This window comes from Penicillium coprophilum (genome assembly GCF_028826855.1).
Source record: "Penicillium coprophilum strain IBT 35676 chromosome Unknown utg000006l_segment0_segment0, whole genome shotgun sequence".
NCBI classification, from domain to species: domain Eukaryota; kingdom Fungi; phylum Ascomycota; class Eurotiomycetes; order Eurotiales; family Aspergillaceae; genus Penicillium; species Penicillium coprophilum.
This window is the reverse complement of record NW_026622725.1, coordinates 1,015,864-1,042,220: the sequence shown is the minus strand read 5'-3', so window position 1 is coordinate 1,042,220 and position 26,357 is coordinate 1,015,864. Positions and strand designations below refer to the sequence as shown.

At 47.6% G+C, this 26,357-nt stretch overlaps 12 protein-coding genes across 12 annotated transcripts; 4 read left to right on the top strand and 8 right to left on the bottom strand.

Moving 5' to 3' along the window:
- Nucleotides 1–127: 127 nt before the first annotated feature.
- Nucleotides 128–2,495, top strand: N7500_009396 (uncharacterized protein; the record flags this gene model as incomplete). The annotated part of the gene is made up of 9 exons (XM_056680537.1): nucleotides 128–413; nucleotides 469–728; nucleotides 783–857; nucleotides 935–1,114; nucleotides 1,168–1,175; nucleotides 1,238–1,246; nucleotides 1,302–1,543; nucleotides 1,603–2,256; nucleotides 2,305–2,495. The coding sequence occupies 9 exons, from the start codon at nucleotides 128–130 to the stop codon at nucleotides 2,493–2,495; spliced, it is 1,905 nt and encodes a 634-aa protein (XP_056527919.1).
- Nucleotides 2,496–2,850: 355 nt separating this feature from the next.
- N7500_009395 (cytochrome P450) lies at nucleotides 2,851–4,833 on the bottom strand (the record flags this gene model as incomplete). Its single annotated transcript, XM_056680536.1, has 5 exons — nucleotides 2,851–3,052; nucleotides 3,127–3,296; nucleotides 3,358–3,634; nucleotides 3,736–4,595; nucleotides 4,780–4,833. 5 exons carry the CDS (start codon nucleotides 4,831–4,833, stop codon nucleotides 2,851–2,853), a joined length of 1,563 nt encoding a protein of 520 aa, XP_056527918.1.
- Nucleotides 4,834–5,122: 289 nt separating this feature from the next.
- N7500_009394 (class I SAM-dependent methyltransferase) lies at nucleotides 5,123–6,748 on the bottom strand (the record flags this gene model as incomplete). The annotated part of the gene is made up of 2 exons (XM_056680535.1): nucleotides 5,123–5,362; nucleotides 5,438–6,748. 2 exons carry the CDS (start codon nucleotides 6,746–6,748, stop codon nucleotides 5,123–5,125), a joined length of 1,551 nt encoding a protein of 516 aa, XP_056527917.1.
- A 1,646-nt stretch (nucleotides 6,749–8,394) lies between these two features.
- On the bottom strand, nucleotides 8,395–9,192 carry N7500_009393 (MBL fold metallo-hydrolase; the record flags this gene model as incomplete). Its single annotated transcript, XM_056680534.1, has 1 exon — nucleotides 8,395–9,192. One exon carries the CDS (start codon nucleotides 9,190–9,192, stop codon nucleotides 8,395–8,397), a length of 798 nt encoding a protein of 265 aa, XP_056527916.1.
- Nucleotides 9,193–9,840: 648 nt separating this feature from the next.
- On the bottom strand, nucleotides 9,841–11,436 carry N7500_009392 (MFS transporter; the record flags this gene model as incomplete). The annotated part of the gene is made up of 2 exons (XM_056680533.1): nucleotides 9,841–10,486; nucleotides 10,541–11,436. The coding sequence occupies 2 exons, from the start codon at nucleotides 11,434–11,436 to the stop codon at nucleotides 9,841–9,843; spliced, it is 1,542 nt and encodes a 513-aa protein (XP_056527915.1).
- Nucleotides 11,437–13,714: 2,278 nt separating this feature from the next.
- N7500_009391 (COP9 signalosome complex subunit 1) lies at nucleotides 13,715–15,329 on the bottom strand (the record flags this gene model as incomplete). Its single annotated transcript, XM_056680532.1, has 4 exons — nucleotides 13,715–14,707; nucleotides 14,759–15,039; nucleotides 15,093–15,137; nucleotides 15,212–15,329. The coding sequence occupies 4 exons, from the start codon at nucleotides 15,327–15,329 to the stop codon at nucleotides 13,715–13,717; spliced, it is 1,437 nt and encodes a 478-aa protein (XP_056527914.1).
- Nucleotides 15,330–16,167: 838 nt separating this feature from the next.
- N7500_009390 (Short-chain dehydrogenase/reductase SDR) lies at nucleotides 16,168–17,387 on the top strand (the record flags this gene model as incomplete). Its single annotated transcript, XM_056680531.1, has 5 exons — nucleotides 16,168–16,261; nucleotides 16,315–16,743; nucleotides 16,831–16,928; nucleotides 16,997–17,068; nucleotides 17,142–17,387. 5 exons carry the CDS (start codon nucleotides 16,168–16,170, stop codon nucleotides 17,385–17,387), a joined length of 939 nt encoding a protein of 312 aa, XP_056527913.1.
- A 402-nt stretch (nucleotides 17,388–17,789) lies between these two features.
- On the bottom strand, nucleotides 17,790–18,474 carry N7500_009389 (uncharacterized protein; the record flags this gene model as incomplete). Its single annotated transcript, XM_056680530.1, has 3 exons — nucleotides 17,790–18,164; nucleotides 18,221–18,315; nucleotides 18,384–18,474. 3 exons carry the CDS (start codon nucleotides 18,472–18,474, stop codon nucleotides 17,790–17,792), a joined length of 561 nt encoding a protein of 186 aa, XP_056527912.1.
- A 1,425-nt stretch (nucleotides 18,475–19,899) lies between these two features.
- On the top strand, nucleotides 19,900–20,856 carry N7500_009388 (PX domain-containing protein YPT35; the record flags this gene model as incomplete). Its single annotated transcript, XM_056680529.1, has 5 exons — nucleotides 19,900–20,343; nucleotides 20,409–20,434; nucleotides 20,496–20,590; nucleotides 20,658–20,715; nucleotides 20,784–20,856. 5 exons carry the CDS (start codon nucleotides 19,900–19,902, stop codon nucleotides 20,854–20,856), a joined length of 696 nt encoding a protein of 231 aa, XP_056527911.1.
- Nucleotides 20,857–21,278: 422 nt separating this feature from the next.
- On the bottom strand, nucleotides 21,279–22,931 carry ergS (the record flags this gene model as incomplete). The annotated part of the gene is made up of 1 exon (XM_056680528.1): nucleotides 21,279–22,931. The coding sequence occupies one exon, from the start codon at nucleotides 22,929–22,931 to the stop codon at nucleotides 21,279–21,281; it is 1,653 nt and encodes a 550-aa protein (XP_056527910.1).
- A 706-nt stretch (nucleotides 22,932–23,637) lies between these two features.
- N7500_009386 (uncharacterized protein) lies at nucleotides 23,638–24,660 on the bottom strand (the record flags this gene model as incomplete). Its single annotated transcript, XM_056680527.1, has 2 exons — nucleotides 23,638–23,880; nucleotides 23,932–24,660. The coding sequence occupies 2 exons, from the start codon at nucleotides 24,658–24,660 to the stop codon at nucleotides 23,638–23,640; spliced, it is 972 nt and encodes a 323-aa protein (XP_056527909.1).
- Nucleotides 24,661–25,107: 447 nt separating this feature from the next.
- On the top strand, nucleotides 25,108–25,802 carry N7500_009385 (GNAT family N-acetyltransferase; the record flags this gene model as incomplete). Its single annotated transcript, XM_056680526.1, has 2 exons — nucleotides 25,108–25,694; nucleotides 25,754–25,802. 2 exons carry the CDS (start codon nucleotides 25,108–25,110, stop codon nucleotides 25,800–25,802), a joined length of 636 nt encoding a protein of 211 aa, XP_056527908.1.
- Between the last annotated feature and the right edge of the window lie 555 nt (nucleotides 25,803–26,357).

The window sequence follows — 26,357 nt, the reverse complement described above, 5'->3', positions numbered from 1 at the left end:
ACATTCTCGTCCTAAGCGGATCATACTACTACATGTGGAATCTGACTATTTTCAAATCTATCTTCAACTTTCTCTTTTCGCTCATGCATCTTGTTCTTGTATGTTCCCCGATTCATTGGCTTGAACCATGTTTCTCCATCGCAATATCCAACTGACAATCCTAGCTTTGGCCGGTGTGACACATTGCATTTCACTCAAAGGCCAAACAGTCGAATTAAATGGAATTTCATTTTACCTCCCACCAAACGCTCTTGGTACATTCGGCTCCGATAACAGTCCAGCTGTCGCGAATTTGACGGAACCCTTGTATCCCATCACTTTCATAGACATTGCGAGCGATAATTGTTCTCTGGATGCAATTGTTGCAGATTATCAATCATCAGATGATGTTTTCAATATCGGGTTTTTGAAAGGTACAATTCATCACAAACTATAACTCCACGGCGTATGAACTGACTGACTGTCCAGTCATTCTTCACAATGGGCAATCAAATGATGTTATTCAGGACTTGCAGACGACAAGGTCTAAATATGGAGTCGATGCCATATTTCCATACTCGGTCGATGCCTCGACGCCGCCTCTTTCCCCTGGGCCATATTTCTGGTCTCCATCATCAGGAATAATTAATGCCGCGTATAGGCTCTATTCAGATGAACAAGGTGCCTTTACGCAAGGTCTGATACCCTCGTGTGAGGGTTCTTACAATGTGATCCCCGCCGCTGTACCAGTATGGTCATCCGCATCAATCAAGACACACTGGCTCAATCTGACCGTTCACTAGGGGGCCGGGTCGATGACCATTGGGGTACCGTCAAGACTATATTCCATGAAGGACCCGGCGAAGCCACTAGCAGGTGTTAGTGCATAGTTCCCCGAAATTTCGTTCTTATAGTAACCCAACTGCTCTACATTTGCTGATCAACTGTGATTCAGGTACGTGTTGGAGTAAAAGACATCTTCGATGTTGCTGGCATCAAGTCCAGTGGTGGGAACAGGGCTTACTATACACTCTCTCCTCCGGCGGATGCGACAGCCCCCGCCATCCAGAAGCTAATCGATGCTGGTGCTGTTTTGGTTGGAAAAATGAAAACCAGTCAATTCGCGAATGGAGAGGTGAGTCCGAAACTTGTATCTTTGCCCTCCTGTATACTAAACATCAGCGATAGTGGGCTACGTGAGTTCAATACAACGCACTAAGGCAGAACACGGAAGCTGACTATAGTCTGTACTACACAGAGCTGATTGGTACTTACTATTCCAAAGCATGATTGATTTTCTTTATTTCTGATCAAACAAATAGGGTTGATTATCATGCTCCATTCAACCCACGAGGAGATGGTTATCAAGATCCGGGTAGCTCAAGCAGTGGCTCGGCAGCTGGAGTGGCATCATACGACTGGCTCGACATGACCGTAGGGACAGACACTGGAGGCTCCATACGTGTCCCTGCTGGGGTGAATGGTGTTTATGGAAGCCGGCCATCTCATGATCCAGCTTTGCTGAAAGGGATTATACCTCTCTCACCCGAGATGGATACAGTTGGTATAGATACCCTCAAGATTCTTTAATGTTTTCACGTATTCCCTAACTGCCGTCTTCAGGAATACTGACCCGAAACGCAAGGCTATGGAAAGAAGCCTCGAAAGTACTATACGGCGGCCTCGCAGATAACGCTTCTCTGCCAGGGAAGCTATATCTTGTTGGCTTTCCTACTGACCGATCGACCCAAAGCGATAAGATTATTTTGGACTTCGCTGCATCTCTTGCAGATATTCTCCACATAACTGCCGAAGTCTTCGACATAGAAAGGATGTGGAATTCCACTGCCCCGAAAGAGGCAAACGGAGCCAGACTTGATGATTTCGTTGGTGAGATTTTCCCACTATTGACTGCAAAAGAGCAGTTTCAGCTAGTGGGAAACGAATTATACACTCAATATAAAGAAGAGAACGAAGGCCGACTACCTTTCATCGACCCAAGTCCATCTATCCGGTGGAATTGGGGAACAGAACAAGCAGACACATCTATAGATGAGGCTCGTCACAATATGAGTATATTTGCTAGTTGGTGGCACTCTCATGGACAAGCAGACGGTGTGGACTCATGCTCTCATTCTCTTTTTGTCTATCCTCAATCGACTGGAGAGACCATGTATCGGGATGGTCCATACCCAATTGATTCTCCAGGAATCCCGTCGGGCTTTGGAATCGATCGCGTTCCTTCATTCATCGGTTCGCCTGACTTTGCGCTGCCAAGTAAGTTTTATCGAAACAAAAAAATGCATTGTGTCTGATTTCTGCTAGTTGGAGAAAGTGAATATCACTCAAGAATCACAAACAGGACTGAAGTCCTGCCTGTTGCTGTTGATATTATGGGAGGTAAAGGGTGTGAGGGGATGCTGTTTGATGTGATAGACAAACTGGTCGCGGCTGGCAAGTTAAAGGGGGAACTTCATACTGGAAAGTCATTGTATGGTTTCAATCAGACTGAATAGATAAAATGTTCGGCAATTATCATGCAGCGATCCACTTCCAAGCAAAAGGAATACCTTGTGCGAGCAGAAAAAAGGAAAACAGGGGAAAAGAAAACGCAAGCCTCCATTAGACATTTAGATCGTAGTCCAGCCGCCGTCGCAAGTCATAAAGACGCAACAATAGACCGATCCAATGTAATCAATGAGTGATATCATATAGCCGTCGTAAAAGAAATAGAACCAACTCAAAGGCAAAGACGTGAAAGTCATAGATCTCATAAACCCCACAGAGTGCTGTCTGTACCTATTGTGCGACCCGAATGCAGATCCGAGTCATCCTGATCCATCAACCTCAAGCCCTAACTCATGCCCATAATTATGAGAACGAAGGTTTAGGATCCTGAGAACTCGACACACCCGCGTCGGGATATCGATCTTGGAGCTTGACCATGAGAGCCGGCTTATCCCAAAGGAAAAAGACTTTTTGGTCAACCCAGTTTGTGCTCTCTGTGCAGAGGGTTATGTCAAAGTGAAAGAGGAGCTTGCAGAGAATGAGACAAATCTCACAATTTGCTAGACTAGGAGAGGAAGATGTGTAAGTATTAATGAAAGTGGTGCAATTGTAATAGACGGAAAATTTGAGTCAACGCACTGTTTTCCAAGGCAGACGCGTGGACCAAGACTGAATGGCTGCAGGACATCTTTCTTATCATTCTCGAAAACCGGATCAGATCCCAGCCACCGCTCTGGCATGAACCTATCCGGAAAGGCAAAGTTGGACTCGGAATGGTAGGAGGCGTAGTGGTGGCATGCCACAGTTGTCTGGTCGTCATTGGTATGCTGATCAACATGGTAAAATATGGCACTGAAAGGCGAAACTTACATCCTCAGGAACGAAATGGCCATTCACGATTGCTCCGCCTTTTGGTACAACACGCGAGAGACTCGTCACAAAGGGCGGGTACATACGCAGCGACTCCTCGATAACAGCATTCATGTACTTGAGGTTTTCCACGGAGCGGAAGGTCATGTCACTTTCTTTTTTGAAAGTTGAGCGAATCTCGGCAACGAGTTGGCTCATGACGTGTGGAGTCGAACACAGGTAGAAGAGACAGCCAGATAGTAGGGTTGCGGACGTCTCACTCCCTGCCACGATCAAACTATTATTAATTAGCATTGCCACACTATACCAATTTTTTGGAGAGGTGCAATATGTGAAAAAGAAAGTGGGAAGCATGTGAAAGTAACAAGAACCGCTCACATAAATCCATTAGAATGAATCTCAGCCCGAGTCATGATACGCTCGCTCTCGCGGTACTGCCCCTTCTCCTCGCTAACTCCATGCTGTATAATAGCAGACATAAAGTCTGGACGGGACATATTTGCCTCCAAGCGTCGGTCGACCTTCTGCGAACTTAGATCGAAGTGTTCTTGTCCGACGCGCTTGACTTCTCGGGGCATACAGAGGTCCAAGACACCCTTGAGCAAAGGAAACTGATTCGCAGCTCCAATATAAGCAAGAGCCTTCATAGAATTGAAGACCAACTTGATCCATGGGTGAAGCTCACTGTCTTTCAGACAGTCGAAGGACTCGCCGAACATGAGGTCACCGGTGATATCAAAAGTGGTAAAATTCATCCAACTTTTGATATCCACGATTGATGTGCCAGACCGAATCTCAGACCGTAGTTTGGTAATCAAGGTGTCTACATACCCTGTGATAAGGCCTTCTTGCTCCCTCAAAGCCTTCTCGGAGAAGGCATGCGATAGCAGTCGTCTCTGTCTTGCATGGGTGGCATTATCGATCGCACAGACCAAATGATCGACCCCATTCACTGGAGCTATATAATGGCTCCGATTTTTGGGGAAACAACCTCCAGGTCTGGGGCCGTAGATATCCCGAAAGGCCTGTGCTGTGTTGAAGGCCAGCTCATCGGGACTAATACGCAGGATAGGTCCGTACTTTTTGTGCAGCGCCAGCATGTCCAGGTGGTTATAACCACGGAGGACGGAGATATTAGACGGGATGCGAGATATCGCCCATAGCTTTGGACCGGGAAAGTGACGCAGAGGCGACCAGCAAAAGGCATAGATAACGCTGTAGGAAATCCAGAGTAGGAACTATTAATCGAATTCTGATTAGCGCGAGTCTCTCCGCAAATGAGCCTGCCAGAGAGGAAGGGCTAGTTCGATTGCATTGCTCAGAGCTGCTGTGTTTCCCCGGAGAGTTATCTTGGAGATGACTGGCTCTGTAGGGCTTCCTGCATGACATCAAGTGTTGGGAGCACGGGGTGATGCAACTTACCAGGCTTCCTGCAGCCGCGCCCCAAAAGCCAGGACCTGAGGTTGCCCAAGACATGGTGAGATCCGAAGTAAAAGAGGTCCACAGAGCGCAAGCCATATTTACTTTGGGGTCATTTGGTTTCTTTTCCGGAAAGGAAAAGGGATTTCGTAGAATCAAAGAATCGCCGTGATTGGACATTCAACTAGAACAAAGAAATCAAGACACTACTGTCGCACCAGCTGAAAGCGGTTAGTGGCAGATGCAAGAGGGTCCCGGAAGGAGATACAGACACATCCCGCATATCAAATTTATCTACATTTGCACTAGCATTCTCGGGAATATCCTAGTCAAATCAGCAATTTGACTAAGACTGAGACGGCTTCCGACCATAAACGACATGCAACTTGCAGTATGTATGCACCGCGGGGTTTTTGATATCTCTGCGCACCCCCGCCAAGAAAACTTGAGTATCATTATTTGACCATCCCAGCACACGAGTGAAGAGAGCTAGCGAGTAGGATTCAACCGCCATAAGAAGGGAGCATTGGTTATACCGACCAATCTCCTTTTGCACGGGATCTTTAGCCCAAACACTCGATGGAACCTAGGGCACCACAGTCAGTCATAACGCGAATAAAAAAAAAGGAGACCAAAACCGGGTTCGGGAGCAAGGTCGCACCTTGTACACATCATCTCGAACATCTTCAAAACCAGCCTCAACCAGTCGCTGCCGGTGACCTTCGGCGATGTTCATAGGTCGGTGAAATGCCTCACTAGCTTGAGTTAGTCGTTCAAGGAACTCGCACAAAGCCGGCGCAAGGCGGATCGAATCATCATCCGACTTGAGCATGACTTCAAACTCCTGTAACTCAATCCATCCTCCGGGACGCAGATGTTCGTAGCTCTGACGGAGCAGCCGCGGCCAGTCAGCGATAGCACCGCCTAGGTCCCGGGCATGAATGAAATCAAAGGGCTGACTTGGACTGTACAGCCATTCTGATTCGGCGTCGTCCACTACGAAACGAAGGTTGGTTGGTACCCATGATGGTTGGATGGGACTTAGATCAGTGCCTATCACTTGAGTACTGGGGAAGCTGTCGGCGAAATCAATGGCCCAAATTCCGGTGCCGGTGCCGATATCGAGAGCGCGCTGGATTTGGTCCCCCAGTGGGGCTCGGAAAAGCCGCCCACTGAGCACGAGATTGCGGACGTGGTGGAGGAGATCTTGCCGATCTTGTTCTGGTTCGTCGTTGGGGAGGACGTAGTGGCCCTCGCGGTATGAATGGTAACGTCTTCCATTTTCGTAGGCGTAGTTTTTCACATCCGATAGCAATGAAGCCGTATAGCCAGATGTGTTGCCTGATTCTCCATCACCAAATACAGAGTCTGAATAATCGGCTGTTGATGCTACAGATGATGTATCTTCATTCCCATCGCTTTCGTCTGGTGGTAAAGGGTCATCGTTGTTCGCTGGCGATAATGGGCTCAGAGGAAGAGGTGGCATGGATGATGGACTGAGATTAGAACCATCGTGACCCACTTCGGGAACTGGCATAGTTACAGGGTCCGTTGGAGCCTGTGGCAGAGATCTCGGTGTTGATAGATCCGCTGCTGGAGCAAGGAATCCAATTTCAGTGAGTGGGGTAGTTGCGCCAGGTACCAATTGGTCTAGGTCCTCACCATCACCATCCTCAGAACTTTCTTCTGGAATTGAAGCTAGTGCAGGTGATGGGATTAAATTCTCTTTGTGCTGGCTAACCTCAGCCTCGGGCGCAGAGTTCAGCAATGGGAGCTCAGGTATATCCGGTAAGCCCAGTGCACGAATGATCGGCTCTGGAATTGACATAGCGGGCGACAATCGCCTGGTAAACACCGAAGGATCTTCCATTGCCGACTCCATTTGATCGAAAGTCCGTTTTAACGGAATACAAGGGACATGCACTGACCCAGCCTCCGGGTTTGGAATTTCCTTTGGAATTTCCGGTATCATTCTTGTGGAATTTGGCACGTAGTCAGCCTGCGTCGACAAGATTTGCGAAGAAATAGGATTCCCTGTCGAGGGCGGGTATGTGTGAGAGGACAATATACCTGTACTCACGGTCCTCGCGTCGCATCGCCGGTCATCCAAGCACATGGGGTAAATACACAGGAAGCCAATCATATCCTGAACAGGTATCCCTAGCAAGCCAATCTATACGCCAAACGAGATTTGACCATAGTGACCAATAGACCACTTGGGGAGGGGAAAGACCAAACAAAGAACCAGTTCGCTTGCACAAAAGACTGAACGTCTGGAAGAGTCTTCTTTGCCCGGGGTATCACAAAAGTATCCCACAAACGGCGAAGTGCCGGAGTATATGACCAATTCTAATATCTGCCGGGGTTTGCGTCCTACAATCGAGCTTTTCACCAGCACAGAATTAAGGAACTAGCCGACATTTTGCCAACTTTCGTCCAAATTGAGTATTATTGCCGGAATTTTAGACCGCCTTTTAGGCCGCACAATGCCAGAGAGAGAAATACATAGTAACCAGAAATCAAACCCCTGAAAAAGTGGTGATACACAGATTGGTATAGTAGAAATAGACCTCCGCAAAGCCCACAAAGCCCATAGCTCAACCCAACCCAACCCGCAAATGGGCTGGGCTTTGGGCCCGGGTCCGGGCCCACTAGCCCATGAGGGGGTAGGGGGCATTAGGCCCAATTAGCACTAAACAATACAAACATTGTGACAACCGAATTACCCGTTTAAGCCCTGTGATTAGCTCTTCTGTCATGGTAAACTTTTGTCATTTTATTATTTTGATTAATAAGTTCTTAATACGAAGTGGAAGTATGTATTACGTTTTTCGAGAACACGCGTTATTTTATTGATTTTTAAATTACAAAAGTTCACTCTAGAAAGTGGCGGCACTGCCATATAAATCTAGAATATACACATTTATTTTCAAAATTTCATCATTAAGCATTTCTTTTCGCGATATTTCGACCTCTGCGGGATAAAATTTATTTGAAATTTAGCTATATATTTATGTAACTGTTGTGAGCTCATCTTTTGAAATTCAAAATCTACAGAAGCAGTAGAAGGTTAGAATACAACGATTACAAGTCGCCGTTTTAAAAGCGCCAAGACCCCCTTAAAGGGGTATGATGGGCTATTTTTATGGGCCCCTATAGATAGCCCATCATAGCCCATAGCCCGCTGCTGGTTGGGCCTTGGTCCCCATTTATGGGCTTGGCGGAGGTCTATGTAGAAGTACTTTCATTTGGATATTTTAGCCAGAGGCCCTCACCGCTGGCTTTTCATTACTCTTCATACCTAGCTTTTAATTATCTAGCTCTAAGATCCAATTTTTGTACCAATTTATCAAGTGATTGCTCTATCCTCATAAAGAACTTGATAGCAAAGGGGTAAGTGGTAATATAGAGTAGACAAAGAGCTAATATAAAGACATAGATTGGCAAAACTAGTTCGATATTTACAATCAAAATCTATAGAAAAACGCCAGATACTGACAGATTTCAGATCACAAAGTAAGGTGGTTGTAATTCTAGGTGGTATAATATGCATCTGTCAAAAGCTTTTCCTTCCTAAAGACGAAATGAAGAAAAGTAGAATAGCCATGAGACCAGAATTCAAAGAACTGTGATCTTTTCACCACCTTTAAGCCAGCAAATTTTATCACTGATGCCCTCAGCCTCAAAAGCCTGACGTAGCTCGTCCCCGAACTGGGTGAAATGTCCCCAAGATTCATAATGCATTGGAACCAGAACATCCGCCTTGATGGCGCGGAATAGCTTTGCTCCATCCTTGCCGCCCATCGTGATCTGCATGAGAGGGCCATTGGGATCCTCCGTCATAGGGACATGAGCATTTCCAAGGTTCACCACAGCTACACGAATGTGATACCTGTCGGCGATGGAGTCTAATTCTTCGATGTAGACTGTATCACCAGTGAAATAAATCGCGTTAGGAAGGCCGTCACGACCAGTTCCAAAATCGTCCCCGGTGACAATGAAGCCGGTGCATTCATCCCCGGGGACATGCTGAGTTGGAGTGGCAATAATCTCGAATTTCTTGCCAGCAATGATGGTTTCTCGCTTCTCCCATGGCTTCATGCCGTACACAGCTGGACGGGGTCTAAGATTCTTTTCACCGTCGACGGTGGTGAAGACATGGCGTCCGTCTAGGAGTTGACGTCCGAGCTCGTCCAGGTTGTCGGGATGGTCTTCGTGACTCAGAAGTACCGCATCGATCACAGGCAATTGATCTAGTCGGAGAGCGGGGTCTTCTGTCACTTTCAGGATGATACGGCCTGCGTCCCAGGCGGTACCGGCAGGGGAAAAGAAGGGGTCTGTCAGAAAGTTGACGCCATCAATTTCAAGGATGGCAGTGGCAGTGCCAATATGAGTAATATTAAGGGTTGGAGACATAATGGTCAATAAACGAGAGTTGAGTATGTAGTGAAAATTGATAGAGAAGTCTGCTGATCCGATATTTATATAGAAGCTGTGCAGAGTGGCTTAGTGCGGCGCATCCCACTGTAGCTTATGTTACAAATATATTGCAAACCATTATTATATTATGATAGTTGGTAAATTAATCAGCTTCAATACTCCGGTCATCCCGCCGTGCATGCGGTATATCCCACCGGGATTATCATGGATGATGTAATACGGTTTATCCCACTCCGATATTTCAAGCCCTAGTTTTTTCATCAATAATATTTCGTAATCGAATATGGATCGCCTAGGTGACCAGGTGTTGATGTTTCCATTTTCTTTTCAAAGTATTCTTGTATATAATTGACTGCTTCTGTTAATAAATTCATGGTTTAAGTGTAGACTGGAAGGGAGAACCCGTTTTACGATAGGCCTTCAAGGTTGGCAGCGTACCTAAACAATGCAACTACATAGCTTGAATCAAATCTTACTCTCTAGCAATCAGTGTGGAATACATATAATGTTAATTCTTTTCAGGTTCAGTCATAATAGCTGTTCTCTTTATGCATGCTCTTATACATCAGACAAAAGAATATATATATTCAATTGTGAAGATCCCACTCAAAATGATCACCCAATTTACTTTTCCTGTAGTTTCTCCACCTCTTTGATAAGTGGACTTGCCTTTCGAATTTTGTGCCCATAAAAGTAGAAAACGACAGGAATCGCAATACAAGCTGCCTCCACAAGTCCCAAGAGTGTACCTGCCCAATTCAACCCGAGAGTCTCATACATCGCTGGACCAGCAAGTGGGAGAAATGCTCCCATGACACTGCGCGTAAACATATTTCCAGCAAGTGCAGATGCAGCATATAGGCCATAAGACCGAGCTATGTAGTTTTGGGTATAGATAAAGACGCATGCATTGCCCACGCCAAAAGGAAGACCAGCGAGGATCGGGACGATCCAGTGAACGTTCGGAGTACAAGTCCAGGAAAACCACAACTGACCAATGGCTAGAAGAGTAGCACCAAAGAAAATAATACTCACCATGGCCTCCGGTGGGACCATGTTGGTTTCTGGATTTTTGGGGTGAAGATTGATAACTCTGCGAAACAGAGGCTCACACGCGATGGCGGCCAAGACACCGACGCCTATACCGATAAACGAAAGGCCGCCACTGCCTGGAGACCATCCACGCTCTTGCTGGAAGGCGATGGGGTATGCAACGAAACACAAGTAAAGGATGCCGTAAGCGATTGCAACGTAGCCATCCCAGAACATACTACCAAAAGAGATGTTAGACTTGACTTTAAATGATCACGGAAGAGATATTTACCAAATTGGTTCAGTAAAAAGCATCACAAAAGGTCTTTTGAGATTCACTTTCAATAAAGACATGAAATCAAGATCATTGTCGTAACGAGTCCACCACTTGGGATTCTGTGTCTCCGTACGCTTTCTGGCAGCCCGCCTCTTTAAAATCACTGGAGCATATGTTTCTTTCACCGAAGTAATCAAGGCCAAGACGACACCACCAATGATGAGAACAATCCAATTTGTCCATCTCCAACCAAGGTATTGAAACACAAAGCCTCCTATGATCGGACCATAGACAGGGCCATTGCTAGGTCCAATGGACCAGAAACCAAATGCCAAAGCCCGGTGTTTATCCGAGACAATGTCATTCACGGATGCAGGCGAGTTCGACATCAATGCACTGCCAAAGAATCCCCCGAAAAATCTCCCCACAAGAATGGACTCCATGTTCTGCGCTAAAGCACTCGGCAACAATAGACAGAGGAAGATTGTCATTGAAATAAGGTAAACTGGCCGGCGACCGACAAGCTCACTGAGGGGAGCAAAGATGATGCTCCCTGTCGCCATTCCCAAAAGATAAGTCGTGACACCGAGAAGGGCCACAATCTTGGAGACATGAAATTCCTCCTGTAGTCCCGGGATCCCAGATGTGTACAGTGTACTAGAGAGACTGACAATGGTAGCACCAAGACTCATGGCAGCTACAGTGAGACTTTTGTACCAAAGCGGCCACAGACGAGGATTTTCGGGGTCTTCAGAATCCCAATAAACTTCAAATTCCGGGGGTGCATGTATGCTAGCCAATCTGGAGATTACTGGCTCGATATTCGTAGAGTAAATTTCTGTGCTCGTCTCGAGGCTACCCAGCGGTTCGGACTCTTTGCGCAAAGTCCCTGGGTGAGGATTTTCAAACATGATGGAATCCAATTAGAATTGGATACAAAGGGTCGTAGTTAGGGAATGAAAATGTCCATTTAGTTTTTGCGAGTCATTTATAGCAAATAACAAATATCACTGATTGATATATAAGCCAGCAAAATAAGACCAATTGGTATCTATACAATGTAGTTCGGCCCACTTACTCATCAAGTGGGATTCTCCGGTGGGAGGCAAATCCAGGTGGACACCAGGGTATTGCCTCTCTACCTTACTCCAACCTACGTAAACCGGTCATCCCGCCCAGACCCTCCCCTGATTTTCTTTGTTCAATCGCATCTCTTCATACTAAGCCTCAAGGTTGTGGAAAGAAATGTCACCCGCTGCCGACGTCGTTCCCTCTTGGTTCCATTGTGACTATCCAGATTGTAACGCAAGATATCGACATAAGGAGCACCTTAAGCGACATCTGAATCATCATAATGGGGAAACCAATCTTGTCTGTCCTTACTGTGAGAGTGTTCTGACCAGAAAGTGAGTGATCCCTCCATTTTACAAACGGTTCCATCTGATATCAAAGTCAAGTGATCTATTGCGACGGCATATTCGAAATTATCACCCAGAGAAACAACTGCCACCATCTCGAAAACCCAAGGCATGCAGCTCCTGCCATGCAAGAAAAAACCGCTGTGAAGGTGGAATTCCATGCAATGCCTGTCAAAATAGAGGTATCAACTGCGTGACCGCCCCGAGCGAAAGCACAAGGGAACAAAATCGTTGGGTCGATGAGTTCTACCCTCTGCCACCTGTTTCGACAATTGATGATCTACTCCCTGATGCCTCCCCTTGGATTGCTCATGAATATGTCGATATCTACTTTGATTCTTTTCATCCCGCGTGGCCGTTCCTCCATCGAAGTACATTCGATTTCACCAAAGAGCCATGTGTACTGGTTCAATCCATTGTCGCAGTCGGATTATGGGTTAACGGCTCTCGGGAGGCGCGAGATGCATCTTTACGTCTGCACAGTAAACTATGTTCTGCTTTTTACGCGCAAATGGTGATTAACTCTATACACAACCATGAACCAGAATCTGGAGCTGACATTATCGTCCGTGATTAGGACCAATGGTGCATTTCTGACTCGAATACATACCGGAAAGATCACACCTCGTTCCCTATAACCACCTTTCAAAGTGTGCTGTTAAATGTCATCCTTGCCCTTCTCATTGCCAGAGAAGATGATAGTATGGATCTGACCATGCGATATCGACTGCCAGACGACAAATACAAACTCCTGACTGCACTTGTTCAAACTTGTCGATGGTGCGGGATGTTTTCCTATCCTAACATGCTCCTACAACACGACACTAATGCACCACTCACACTTGTATATGTGAATGTTGAAGAGATTAAGAGATTTGGAATGGCCCTTTACAAGACATGTCGGTTGTCGACTTCGTTTGATTCCCCTGGAGCAACTGCCAATCGCGACAGAAATGACCTTTTGACCCTGGCCGATTTGCGTTTTTCCATGCCAGACAGCGATGAGATCTGGAATGCTCCATTGAGCGCGGGCCCAGAAGTTATAAAAAGATCTGCTTCCTCAGCAGTCGCGCGGGATAATGGAGATCCAAAAAATTGGATATCTGAAGCTTCTGAGCTCCTACATGACGCTCGGGTTGGATTTGACTGGATATAGCTGCTCTCGCAGCCCCACAAATTGTAGATATCATGGGCGAAGAAGCGGGAAATATTTACAATATGCAAAGCTATCAGTTTGAAAAGGGGCAAGGAGTGAGCATTTAAGTGGGAGGGAAAGCCGTCTCGTGCGGCCTAAGATTTGGGTTATCTGTAATTAATTTTATTGATCCTAAGAGATTTTCTCTGCATGTCTTTACCGTATGGAGCCCCTGTTGGGATTCGTTCTAGTGTAAGTGCTCTGTCTATTGCTCACTCGAAGCGTGGGACTAGCTAGATCATGTTGCACGGAGGGCTACTGACTGGATGTTTTCGGCGGGATTGATATCCAGTCGAAGGTCGGACAAGGTGAGAATTATATGTATTAAGCTACCCGGAGACCAAATAGCGCAATTTGGGCGATGTCTCATGTTCTTGAATGGTTCACAATTATCGGAGTAAAAGGAATATACGCGCAGGGATACTTCACTGAGTTGAACTTGATTTCTGTAAGCCATGTAGTATCTGCATTGCAATCGAAATCGCAGCTAGAGAATCGGGGTATTATCTCATTCATCATCATTCATGCGCCCGGATTGCCTGGAGTCAAGGGGGTGCTGTCTCCATCATTCAATCCCTAACCCGAGGCTCGGGGAAACCGTCCACCGTTTCCTAATCCAGATCCTTCTCCTTTCTCGGGCTTGACTTCTAATCCTGCTTGCAGAACAGCGGCATGCAGAATCCGCCAATGGGCCTCCTCGTTGAATTCGCGTAGGCTCTCCAGCGTGGTGTGCTGCACTTCTGCCCGCAGGTCAATCTGGTTCGATACCAACAACCCCTTCTCGAGGTCGATGCGAGCGTTCAGCACACCATCCTGAATGAGGCCGACCAGCTCTTGCACAAATGGTGAGGAAATATCAGTGGGACGAGCTTCGCCGCCAACGACTGCAGGGGCAAAAATCTTCGCCATTGAGTCGAGTGTGACACGGCTGAAAGGAATCATGTACTGCTCGATGGATTTGGTGCGGATTCGTTTGTACAATTCGGGGATATGACGTTGAAGGTGGATGTCGAGTAGGTAATCAGGGCGGTAAGCTTCAAGAATGTCAAGACATTGGCGGAACTTGAAGTTGCAGAAGAAAGCGATGGCGCGGCGGATATGAGGCTCGAGTTCGAGGAAGTTGCGGAAAGTCTGGCTGTCAAGCACGTTTTTTTGCAGCTCATCGCGGTTCATAGAAGCGAGAGCACAGATACCACCGTAGACGGCGACGTCGTTGGGGGTGATGACTTCGTTGTAATTGTCGCCCAAATCTGGCGGGATAGACAAAAAAGAGTTTGCTGCTTCGAGATATGAGGCTTGGTGCATATGCGACAGAGCTGAAGCAGCTGTGATTTTAGAGAGGTTTTTGGCCGCGTCATCCGGCTTTGACTGAGAGTTGCGCAGTCGGTGCACATTTGACTGCACAGACAGCCAATCACCACGTTCAACGGCAACGTTGACCATCTTGAAGAGCATGGAAGTAATGTGGTTGGGAGTGGTGCAGTAGTCTCTCATACGAGAGTAAGCCTTGGAGGCAGCAGGCAGGTCACCAGTCTCGTAATGATGATTGCCCAAATCCTCATGACCCATCTATCAAGGTCAGTGTCACGCATCTCCCATCACGATATTTAAGCTCCTCACCCGAATGCTTTCTTTAATCAAATTATTTTTGTATCCCCGTAGCTCATGCTCCAATCGCTCAGTCTGAGTCTGTACGTATCGAGTGGTTTCTTGGACCCAGGCGGCGTCAAGCGAAGCATCAGGATCGTTCGGGGCTACTTCCGCCAACGCGCGAACCGCCTTTTCATATCTAGAAACGTCTTTGCTGGTTTTAGCTTCGGCGATGGCTGCCTTGAGGGCGTCGGTCGAGAGCAACGGGGAGCATGTGCCGATGAGATAAAGACGGTCGTAGCGGGTGCGTCCTAGCTGTGCATTAGAATGGCAAGCCTGCCTAGAAACCATAGATTTCACTCACCAGTATAGTTTGCAATATAGGTATCAAGATCAAATTTTGGGGGTTCTGCCAAACAAAGCGTGTCAGCGTTATCCACACAGCACAATCGCGGAGATAGCCCCGCATGGAGGTCAAAATACCTTCCACTTTCACTGGTACCCTTGCTCTGGATGTGGCAGAGGCTGTAGCAGCTTCTAGAGCTGCGGCATCCATATCTGCCCGAGACGGACCAGAGGCATCTGGAAGCGTGGTATCCATCTTGCCGGACTGTTCAGATGATGCGTTGCGGGCAGAAGTGGCACTGGCACGTTATCTTGAGGCAGCGGAGCTTGATTCACAAGCTAATTTTGTAGCGGAGGTAGAGATCAACTAATTTGAACGCTAAGAACACTATGCTGTCTAAGGCAGAGAGTATGAAAGGTGAATGACAGTCACTAGGTTGATCATTGTGATGGGTGATTGATTATTTGGCAGATCCCGACCGCCCAATACACCGCCATTCGCAAGTCCTTCCACGAACACGATAGACGGAGATGAAGATCCATATACGGAGAGAGGAGAAATGGAATATGACTTCTTGAGGTCAACTTGAGACCTTAGCGTGAGATATCTTCTTGAATAGTCCGAGAGGAACATACAGGCCCAAGGACGACTTAGCAAACTGCAACTGCCCCTCAGGTCACAACAATCTATATCCATGGGGCAGCTTAGCTGCTTCAGAACACAATTCCATAGGTCTTATAGTCATCACAAAGCATAGAATGGAAGTACGGTTTGTGGCCTTGGATATTGAAGGTACATGAGGCACCAAAGATCATCGGTCGAAGAACCCGAACTACCTCGGAACTTGAGTAATCAGGAAACTAAGCATCAAGTCACCAAATAAAAGCGGCCCAGGAGCCGAATATCTTGCCGGATATCTTGATTAGAATACTTCTGTTTGCCGACACATAAGCAGATATATAATCGTGAACGCTCGGCTTTGAGTAATCACATCGACCGATATATATATATCGAGCTTCATCGACGACGTCAATCGATTCCTGCTCGACTTCTAACACCATAACCAAACCTCAATCACACCAAAGTTTTAAAAATGGCCCAAACACAGCAAGTCGCCCTAATTATAGGCGCATCGCGAGGAATCGGACGCCAGATCGCCATCGATCTAGCAAAGAATGGCTACGCTGGTACAGCCACATACAATGCTACATGTATCATCTAAACTAACACCAGACCACAGTAATGCTATCCGCAAAAACAACTTCAGACGCGTCAAAGGTGACACCATTCCCGCCAGACCCGAACTCATCGCAGTCCACCATCAACACAGTAGAGCGCGAGATCCGCGAAGCGGGCGGACACGCTGCAACGGTCGCCGCTGATGTGCGCGATGCAACACAGATCCAACATGCTGTTGAGGAGACAGTGCGCGTATTCGGAAAGCTCGATGTACTTGTCTACAACTCCGGCGCGATCTGGTGGTCGTCTGTTGAGAATACGCCTCTCAAGCGGTTTAAGCTTATGCAGCAGGTGAACCCTGAAGGACTGTATGCGAGTGTTCAGGCTGTTTTGCCTTTCTTTGAGAAGAATGGTTGGAAAGGGCGCATTGTTGTTGTTTCGCCGCCTATCTATTCGAGGTTCTTTAGGGGAAAGACTGCTTATGCGATGGGTGAGTTTTCATCGGTTCGTGGAAGTTAGAGACTGGCGTGGTCAGAGAGTGTGTTTGAAATGCTGATATGTGATGCGTTGTATGTAGGCAAAGTTGGAATGAGTGTCTTGGTTAAAGGTCTCGCCATGGACTTTGTGCGTCAAGGCCGAAATGAAATGGCGGTGACGAGTATCTGGCCTGCATCGGTATGTTGGTTCTGATTTTATCCTGGGCTGGATTGCGTGAGTGGATCGCTGACTGCATTACTTCCCAGTCAATTGAATCGGCAGCTACAGAGCATAATAAAGGGTCGGACAAATCCTACAAAAAGGACTTGAGAAAGCCGGTATGTTCAGTTTTGAACACGTCATTCAGTCAACATTTTTTTTAGTTTTGTCAATACTGACACGCTGCAACAGACAATATTCTCAGAGGCTGTTTTGGCAATGCTTCGTGCCCCTCATCAAATAGTGAACGGGCTCCTGGATACAGATGAGGACTTCCTCCGGGAGAAATGTGGAGTCTCTGACTTCTCTAAGTACTCTGTGATCCCAGGATCGACGCCGCGGCGGATTATGCCGGCCAAATTTCCAGCCCTGGAGGTTGCGGAGCAAGATGATGAAGGACAGCGAATGGATAGCACGAAGATACAGGCAAAAATATAAGTTCGGTGAGTATCAGAGGTCAATTGGACCTGTGGCTGATTGAAACCCGGGGAAGCGATTTGACCTAGTACTTGGAGACCCGAGAATGTGTATAGCCCATGTATGCATTAAATTGGGTTCAAAAATGTTCTCTAGTGATATAAACTACCAATGTAGGTAATGTAAAAACAAGAAAGAAAGAACGAGTGGTCAGTGATAGATTACTCCATAAACTCCTGGGCGAGAAAAACACAATGGTGAAACAAACGCTCAATGCTAATGCAGCCGGAAAATGCAAACCCAAGAAGAAACACAAGACTAGCAAAGATTAGTAAAGTCTCGAGCAAGAACACCCCAACTCCAAGATTCATTATCCAGAACAACTGAATCCTTGAATCAGGCCATCTAGGGCGAGCCAATACTCTACAGGAGAGTAGCAAATCCAGCAACGAACCCACCAACCAAAACACAAAGCCCATAGACATGACTCATATCAATTGAAGCCATGCGTGGAGCAGCACCAGTAGCTCCATTGCCGTTAACAAGGGTATTGACAGGGGTCTGTGTTGCAGTAGGAGAAGCAGATTTAGCGGTAGTAGTGATATTAACACGCTTGGGATCCTGTGCTCCACATGGGTTGTCTACTCTGCATTTATTTTGGCATGTCGAGTCACCGTCGCATTTGGTAACGCATTGGTTGTTGGTTTCTGTGCAGGTGTAATAGGGGATCGTCTGGGAATATTCGGTGGCGTTAGGAGTGACGCCGTTGCTGCATAGACAGTAGTAGAGTAGTGTGTCCTGAAGGTTGAGTTTAGTTAGAGAGTTCTTTTGAAATCGCTACGGGAAGGACTTACGGCTGAGCAGGTGTTTGATGTTGGTGAGCCCGAGGCTCCTGGTAGTTGTAGACAAAGAAGGGGACATGCGGATGTTTGGGAGTTACACCAAGCCTCTTAGGAAAATTAAACATGTTAGTATGATTATTGTATGTGTAGGGTAGGATATAGAATATTGACTGACCTCTTGTAGTATATGGAACTGATTTCGGGTCGAATTGACTGTTGACTAGAGTGGCAGCTGAGGCGAGGATGAACAGGGTCTTGGACAGCATAGTGTCGGTTGAACTTGGTGATAATCGAAGAGATCAGAAAGTGGTAGCCCACAGATACTAATCTTTAGGGTTAGCCTTGCTGCCTTCAAGAATGCTAGTGACAGGCTGATAACGCGCCCTAGACCCGTATAGACCTGGCGACAGCTACATTGGGTAGATGGAATGAAGGGAGGAAAGTGTAATGAGACTAAGAAATGTGTGAGAGCCTACCGAGCCTGGAACCCTAGGGTCTTTCGAGTATACGGAGAGAAACGAGGAGGGATGAAGATGTTAGTGATCCAAAGCCAACAGCAAGGCTATTCGAAGATGTCAAGGTATAGGGGTGCAAGTAGTTCAAGGAGAAAAAAAAGTAGCCAGCAAGGGAGGAGTGGGGAGCTCATAAAGAAAAAAAAAGCAATCACAGGACTAAAACTTCCTATGTATAGAATGTACTAGTTGGTTTGCATAGTGGCACGCACTAGTGCCACCTCGCGGTTCTACCGCATCGCATGTTTTTTTTAATTATTTTTGTTTGATTATTCTTGTTTTCTTGCAAGGCCAAGGTATTCCCTGCCAAGTCACTTCAGTAGTGAGACTTTTAAAAGTGAGGTGTTGATTGAGGGGTCCGCTATAGGGGCTTGCCCTTGAGATGTGTCGATCCGGGGATATTGGTCTCGGATTGTACGTTTGTACGTTTGTACACAAGTGGACAGCCCACAGTGTGTGACATCTGTCATCCGGGTCCCCGGTCCCCACCAGACATCGTGCTTTTCAAATTCAAAGATAAAGAAGCATGTCTCAGTCTGTCTCAGTCCAGCGAGAATTAAAGATTAGAGCCGATCAGGCAACGCTTACCGTATTGGGACTAGATGCTTGGCTTTGGAGTCTGATGAATTGAGAAACCCTAGAGACTGAGATGAGTGACAAGTTCCAAGTTTGAAAGACCAGTCTGAAAGTCTCTGAGATCTGGAAATACAATCAAAATTCATAAACTTGATAATCAAAATGGAATTGGACATTTTCCCCTGGGGCAGATGGAAACACCCTTAGCTAAGCCACTAACCCCGAACCAGCGATAGCTCGTGACCGCCGTTTGTCTCATATCTGTCGACTCCAATTGATTTTCTTAATCCGAGTCATCTACGCTTGATACATACTCATCTTGCCGCCACACTTCCCAAGGTTAGTCTGTCTCACCTCGGATCGCTTACACAACCCCGCCCAGCTCCGGCCCATCCTTGCATCAACCTCAATGTCCAAAATAGCCTCCGGTTCCCTTCTAGCACCTTATACTTGCCACCCCGCACAAGGAGGGGAAGACTACCTCGGGATCATTCCCAAATTGAGCCACACCGACCGCAAGCGCAATGGACCTCACTAGCAAGGCTAACACAAACCATCGCCATCATACAGGTCAACACCTTCATCCCTCACAGCATCTAATGGATGGAGCCAGCACCTGAGGAGGCCGGATCGGCATCTAAGCCGCACCATACCTCCTCCCCACCCTCAGATACCCAAACCGCCCCCGCACTCCGACCCGAGACCGATAACGCTCGTGACGATCCCAATCCTACCCTTACAACCATACACAGCAGCCATGGCCAGCCCCAGAGCTCCGCCTCCTCCACTTCGACAACATCCCGCCCCGTCTCCGCCGTAGTACCACCCTACTGGCGCCGACACGAGCGCAATGCCTCACACGTCTCGCAATCGTCACTGCGTGACGCTGCTCGCATCACTCTAGAAGATCACACCGCCGACCCGAACTCCGAGACGAGTCGCGGGCTCTGGGCGAGTAGCGTTGCTATTGAAGATCATGTTGTTGTACGGGGTATGACAGGGGTCGGGTCTTATGTTGTTTGGAATTGCAGGATTCAGACACTTGATGTGAGTTGGATTTTGTGAGGGAATGCAGTTGGGATGATTTTCTAATCATGATCGTTGTGGTATAGGGTGGCCCGATTGTTATTCGGATGAGGTATGTTACTTATGCCGCCCGTTTCGAGAGAACATTTAGCTGACACGTGGATTTGCTGTAGATACTCCGAGTTCGATGACCTGCGTCAGCGGCTAGTTGCTTCTTTCCCGCATGCAAGGAATGCATTGCCTGCATTGCCGCCGAAGAGTGTTATCTGTATGTTTCCGTGCTCCGTGCTTCGTTCCCCTCTATATTGCCGATTGGCTAACACCAATTGCAATAGATAAGTTCCGGCCTAAGTTCCTGGAATCAAGGCGTGTGGGGTTGGAGTATTTCCTCAAGTCAGTATCTCATCGCACCTGCATTACTGTGCATTCATTGTCTAGGCCTTTCACTCACACACTTCCAGCTGTGTCCTCCTAAACCCGGAATTCTCGGGCTCTCCTATCGTCAAAGACTTCCTTTTCGGTCGGATCTGTTAATTGAATCATGTCGTCTTTACGGGGTCATAGCTGGGCGTTGGGAATCGCATTTAACATTGTATTATACATCATGATCCGCATTTCGAATTGATACCGGCATTGGAAATAATGGAGTATGAAGTCAAGGTTCATCCTCAACACCGGGTATGTCTCTTAACTATTTCAGTTCACCACGTGAGACTTCTCTGTACAAAGTTGAACAAACCTACACTACCATGGCATACCAAGCAAACATTACATAGACATGGTCAATGCATAGAAAGTAGAGAGATACATAAATAATCTTTTCCAAGAAAGCCCAACAATGACGCCACCCTAAGGTACAAAGATCCTAGCAAGGACACCAGGTAAAGCAATTAGAACAGAACGCCTGGGAGTATGATGACCATCGCTGACATAGCAACAAAAGGAAAGGGAAATTTTTAATCCGCACAGGGAGAATAGTATACACGAAGTTCCTCCTCGAACCCTTTACCGTTAGTCTGGTCCGCACGATTTTCCTTCTTCTGACGCGAGATGACAACCTCATCACCAGCTTTGAACTTCCGAGTCAACACCAAAGCCTGAACATCCGCCCGGAATATCTTTCGCAGACTGATATTCGCCATGTGGGTCATAGCAAGCACGTGTCGGGGACTGGGTATGCCCGATGGGAAAACAAGATAAAGGTCCGAGTCCTGGGTAGGGTCCGGACGGAATTTGTCATGATATGCCTTTTTTCCGCCGATGGGTAGACGGTGGAACGCATGTCCGTACAAGCCGCGTGTGAACTTCTTACAGGGCCACGGCATGCCGCTGACGTCTTCGCGAGTGAGTGATTGGAGGGGTTCGACGCCTAGACCGAGGTGTGAGATGCCGGCACGTCGAAGGAGAGCCATTGCCATGATGAGGAGGAGGTCGCTGATTCCATTCACGCTGCCTGGGGCCGCGATGCATGGGTCGATATGGTAGCCACCGGAACCGAGGCGTCGAAGCGCGGCAAAACCGTTGACGGTTCCGTCTGGGGTGCGGGTGTAGATGAATGTCATTAGAGCGGGTATAGCAAAGGGGTCGTAGACGGTTATAAAGGCCTGTGGGCTGGCAGAGGCGTTGCGCTCGGCGCGCCAGGCATCGTAGAGGGTGATTAAGTTAGATTGTAGCTGTTGGTTCGTGCCGTGAACGGCGGGGGCGTATACGCCCATGGTGATGCCGCCTTTGTTTTTGTTTGTGAGTTGACGGCTCTTGGTCAAGATGCGTTTCCCGCTATTTTCAAGGATCACTTCGTTTGTCTGGGGGTTGAGCACGCGCTCTGTGGCGAAGCGGATTGTTGTCCAATTGTTTGGTTTGGCATGGTGTTTGAGGAAGGACTCGCTGGCGCCCATGAAAGCTATGCTCAAGTGATGCTGTTGTCGGTAGGTCGCAAACTCGGATAGCAGCTCGGGGATTTGATCCTTGTTGCATAATGGGTCTCCGCCGATCACTGCCACGCGATTCCGGACCTTAAATGACAAAGCTGCTGACCTTGATTTGTTCACGAAGAATCGGTAGCTGTGATCGAGAATGCCCATGTGTGCCACTCTGCCATGTTGTGCAGCTATGTGCTGAATGGCTGTCATGGTATCGAGATCGTCGAGTTTGAATACCACATCTCGGTCCTGGTCTTCTGCTTTTGTGTGAAAGGAATCGGTGCTTCGATGGGGGATATGGGTGGTTGGCTGTAGGACATCGATCTTGGTTGGTACTTGTGAGCGAGTGACGAAGGGTTCATGACTGTTCACGCTCGTCGCTGGACTGGAATCAGATACTGTATGAAAGCTCACGGAACTGGAACATGAAGGTGTCGCGTTACGTGTTGCGATGTTGTTCTGCAAGTGCTCCATGAGGGAAACTGACGAGGCCCTGCTGTTGTCATCATCGTCGTTGCGGTTGGATGTTTCGTAGAGCTGGTCAACCAAGGCATTCCCTAGATCATCCACAAACAAGGTCTTTTTCGGTTTGAGTGTGACAGGACCGGGAGTGTTGTCTTTGCGTCCACGACGTGATCGCTTCTTCTTAACTGTTGCGGTTGCCTCGTGAGATTCGGTAGCTGCGGTCATGATGATGAGACGTGTTTTGTATCGGAGAGTTGGGGGTTATGGAGAAGTAGGATAGGGAAAACAAAATCAAAACAAAGCAAAAGTAAATCAGAAATCTGTCGGGGGAAGTAAAAACGTTGAATCAACGGAGTATGACACTGCACTTGCCTGAGGTACGCAGGTACGCAGGTCCAGTACATCCATGGATGTACTCAGTGCCAACTTCATTAGGCAGAGACATTTTCATAGGCTGGTCCCTTGGATTCCAGTGTGACCAGACCCAGGGCTGTACTCGGTATAGATCAGGTTCACCAATCACTGTGCAGGGACGGAGTGATCTACCCGTATAAGCCTTGTGGGTCGGTGGTTCGTCCTATCACCGTAGATCAAGATGGGGATTTTCCAAGGTTAAAGAAAAGCTTAGAAATAAGTGTAAAGTGAAGCTTGGAAGTGCTGGAAGCTATCCCTTGCTTGTCCGCCTTCTCACTATCACCATGAAGGCACGTGGCTCTCATCTTAGGCACACTTTGTTGGACTACCATTTGAAAGGGCATCACTCTCTCAAAGCCAGATAAAGTTGGCAGTCTACCAAATATACAAACATAGCACATCAGCTACGTGTGCTTAGATTCTAGTGCTAGTCTTTGAATCACAAATAATGTCTGTTCGGGAGAAGATAACGAGCATTCCTCAGTACATGACCATTTGATCACCTTACGCCGCTTCCTTAGATCTGCTTCTTAGCGTCACATTTCTCAGTGAAGTCCCTACGCTCGCCAGAAGTGCTGGAGGAATCATCACCCGAATCATCATGAATGTACTCGCCACGGTTGATCCCTCGCAGCTCTTCCAACATCTCGGTCGCCTGCGCATAGATGCTGTTGGACAGATTCACAACCCTATCTGTCTGCTCAAAGCAACGTTGCATATCCTGCGTCTGATGATCAGTTCGCACTCCCAGCATATGATCCTATATCTTGAGATTAGCAAGCATCCAGAGACGCAGTTTCTAGCTACTGACAATATGATCGATCCAGACCTGTGTGAGGGCGGGGTCTGGAGTCTCTGGCACGTACGGTGAGTGCAGGTTAACTGTACGGGACACAATCTCGTCGCACTGGTGGTAATTCGTTTCGGAGTTGATTCCCCAATTGCTTGAGGTGGGGTGTCTGGTCGCCTCTTCATTGCTTGAATCGGAGAACTTGCTCGCCTGTCTAGTGTTTGAGGCGGAGGGCTTGCTCACCTCTGCATTGCTTGAATCAGGGAGCTTGCTCGCTTCTCCAGTGTTGGGGACAGTGCACTGGGTCGCCTCTCCATTGCTTGAATTGGAGGGCTGGCTCGCTTGTCCAGTGTTGGAGACCGAGGGCTGGGTCGCCTCTCCGCTGGCGAAGGCGGAGGCTTGGGAACAGACAGGTGTGATCGTCTCACCAATGGGGGTCACCCCGTTGCCGGTGTTGTTGACGGTAATGTGTACCGTGCTTTTGATGGTGATGGGGTTTGCACCGATGTTTATGACGGTGACTGTGTCGTCATTGGTGTTGTTGATCGTCGTGTCACCGATGTGGTTGTTGGCAGTAATATTGGTCGTGTTATTGGAAGTAGGGCTGTCAATGCTGTCACCTGTGGGCTCAGTAGCAGTCTCCTTGGTGGAATCAGCCATGCGCTCGGTGACGGCCTGGGCCACTACCATGGCAGTGTCACCGGGTGGCTCAGAGGAATACGGATTACGGGCATTGGGGCGAGAAGCCATGATCGAACGTAGTGGTATGAAGAAACCACGGGTCGGAAGATGAGTGATAAGCAAAAGATGCAAGGTGAGCAACCAAAGAAGAGCGTGAAAACACGGAAACACAATCAGATGAAGCAAGGGCTGTGGGGGACAAAGTTCAAAAATTTGCTTTCGTTTGTACTGTAGCCTTTCTTCGGTCTTTACAAAACTACTAGACACCGTTGTCGCTGTACCAAGACAATGCTTTCTTCCCTTTTGTTTCTATACTCCTGATTGGCAGAGCAGGATATACGCTAGTCTAGGAACGGCTAGCGTGCATCCCCTTGCACGCTAACCCCACTTGGGAAGTTGACATCCCGCATCGATTTCGACAACATGTCTGCCCACCTCACACTTGTCTGACGTCCCTTCTTTCTCGAACATTCACCTTGACTATTTATACTCTTGTACATTACGATAAACCCAAAAATGATCATTAGTCGCCCCGCTACCCTGTCTGATATCCCACAAGTTCGGGATATCAACCACTGGTACATTGTTAACAGCTGTTCCACTTTTGCGACTACCCCACCACCGATATCTTACTATGAGGACATCCTTCGGGACTTGATGAGGCGAAACCTACCATTTTATGTGATAGTGTCTGACACACGGAAGACACCAGATGGGGCAGATTTAATTCTTGGCTACGCTTACTTGTCACCTTTCCGTGGTCATTTGCTGTCCTACGCACCGACCGTGGAACTGTCCATCTTCATGCGCCAGGACCAAAGGCAATTTGGCTACGGGACCCTTATTCTTAGAAAGCTCTTGCGTTTGGTGCAGGAGGGTGAAGTTGAGCACCGCTGCGAAGAGAGAGTGGGCGATGATCCACGGATCGGGTTTGGTAGCTCCATGGGCGTCATGAAGACTTCTCTTGTTCAGAATGTCATTGCGATCATACCCTATGATACTGAGGCTCCAGCTGACGGAGAGATTCTGACGCGATGGTGCATGCAGTGGGGATTTGTCGAGAAAGGGCACTTGGAGAATGTTGGTAGAAAGATGAGTCGTTGGTGAGTTGTTTATTGCATGCTTGGACTGATGGATATGTTCAACTGATGGCGTCTTTTAGGATTGACACTGTCTATCTTCAGTGGACAGTTCCAGAGCAAACGGATTAGTGAGTGATTCCTACCGTGTGGTCCATTCTTCATGAGTCATGGTGCATGGTTCGACTGTCGGTAGACATTACCCGAGTCAACGGGCGACCCAAACAGCTTGGAAAGAGATGAGAATGATTATTCATATTCACGGACTAGGCTAGCCAAATGTCTCAGATATTACAAATGCATGGCCCATGCCCGGAGTAGCTCCCCACATCGGCTCCATATTGACAGACCATGACATGACCCACTTTCTGTGGCTTTAACCCGGTCAATCCAGACGGAGGAGGACTGATAGAGACAGATTTAATTATGCTAGAGGACAGAAGTCAAAAATTGCCACGGGTCTCGAGAGGTGATAGTGGCTCTCTGGGACATAAACAAATGACGGGTCAGTAATTGTAGTCTTACTACAGGCTATCCTCGATTTCCCATGTACATTTCTTGGAAGATATTCCAGCTCTCTACACCACCTCTCCTTGTATCTGGTAGAACATACGACACAGGTGGGTACTACACCCAATAGTATGCATTTAAAAAATGGGGTCCCGATAGAATGCAAGAGACTTAGCA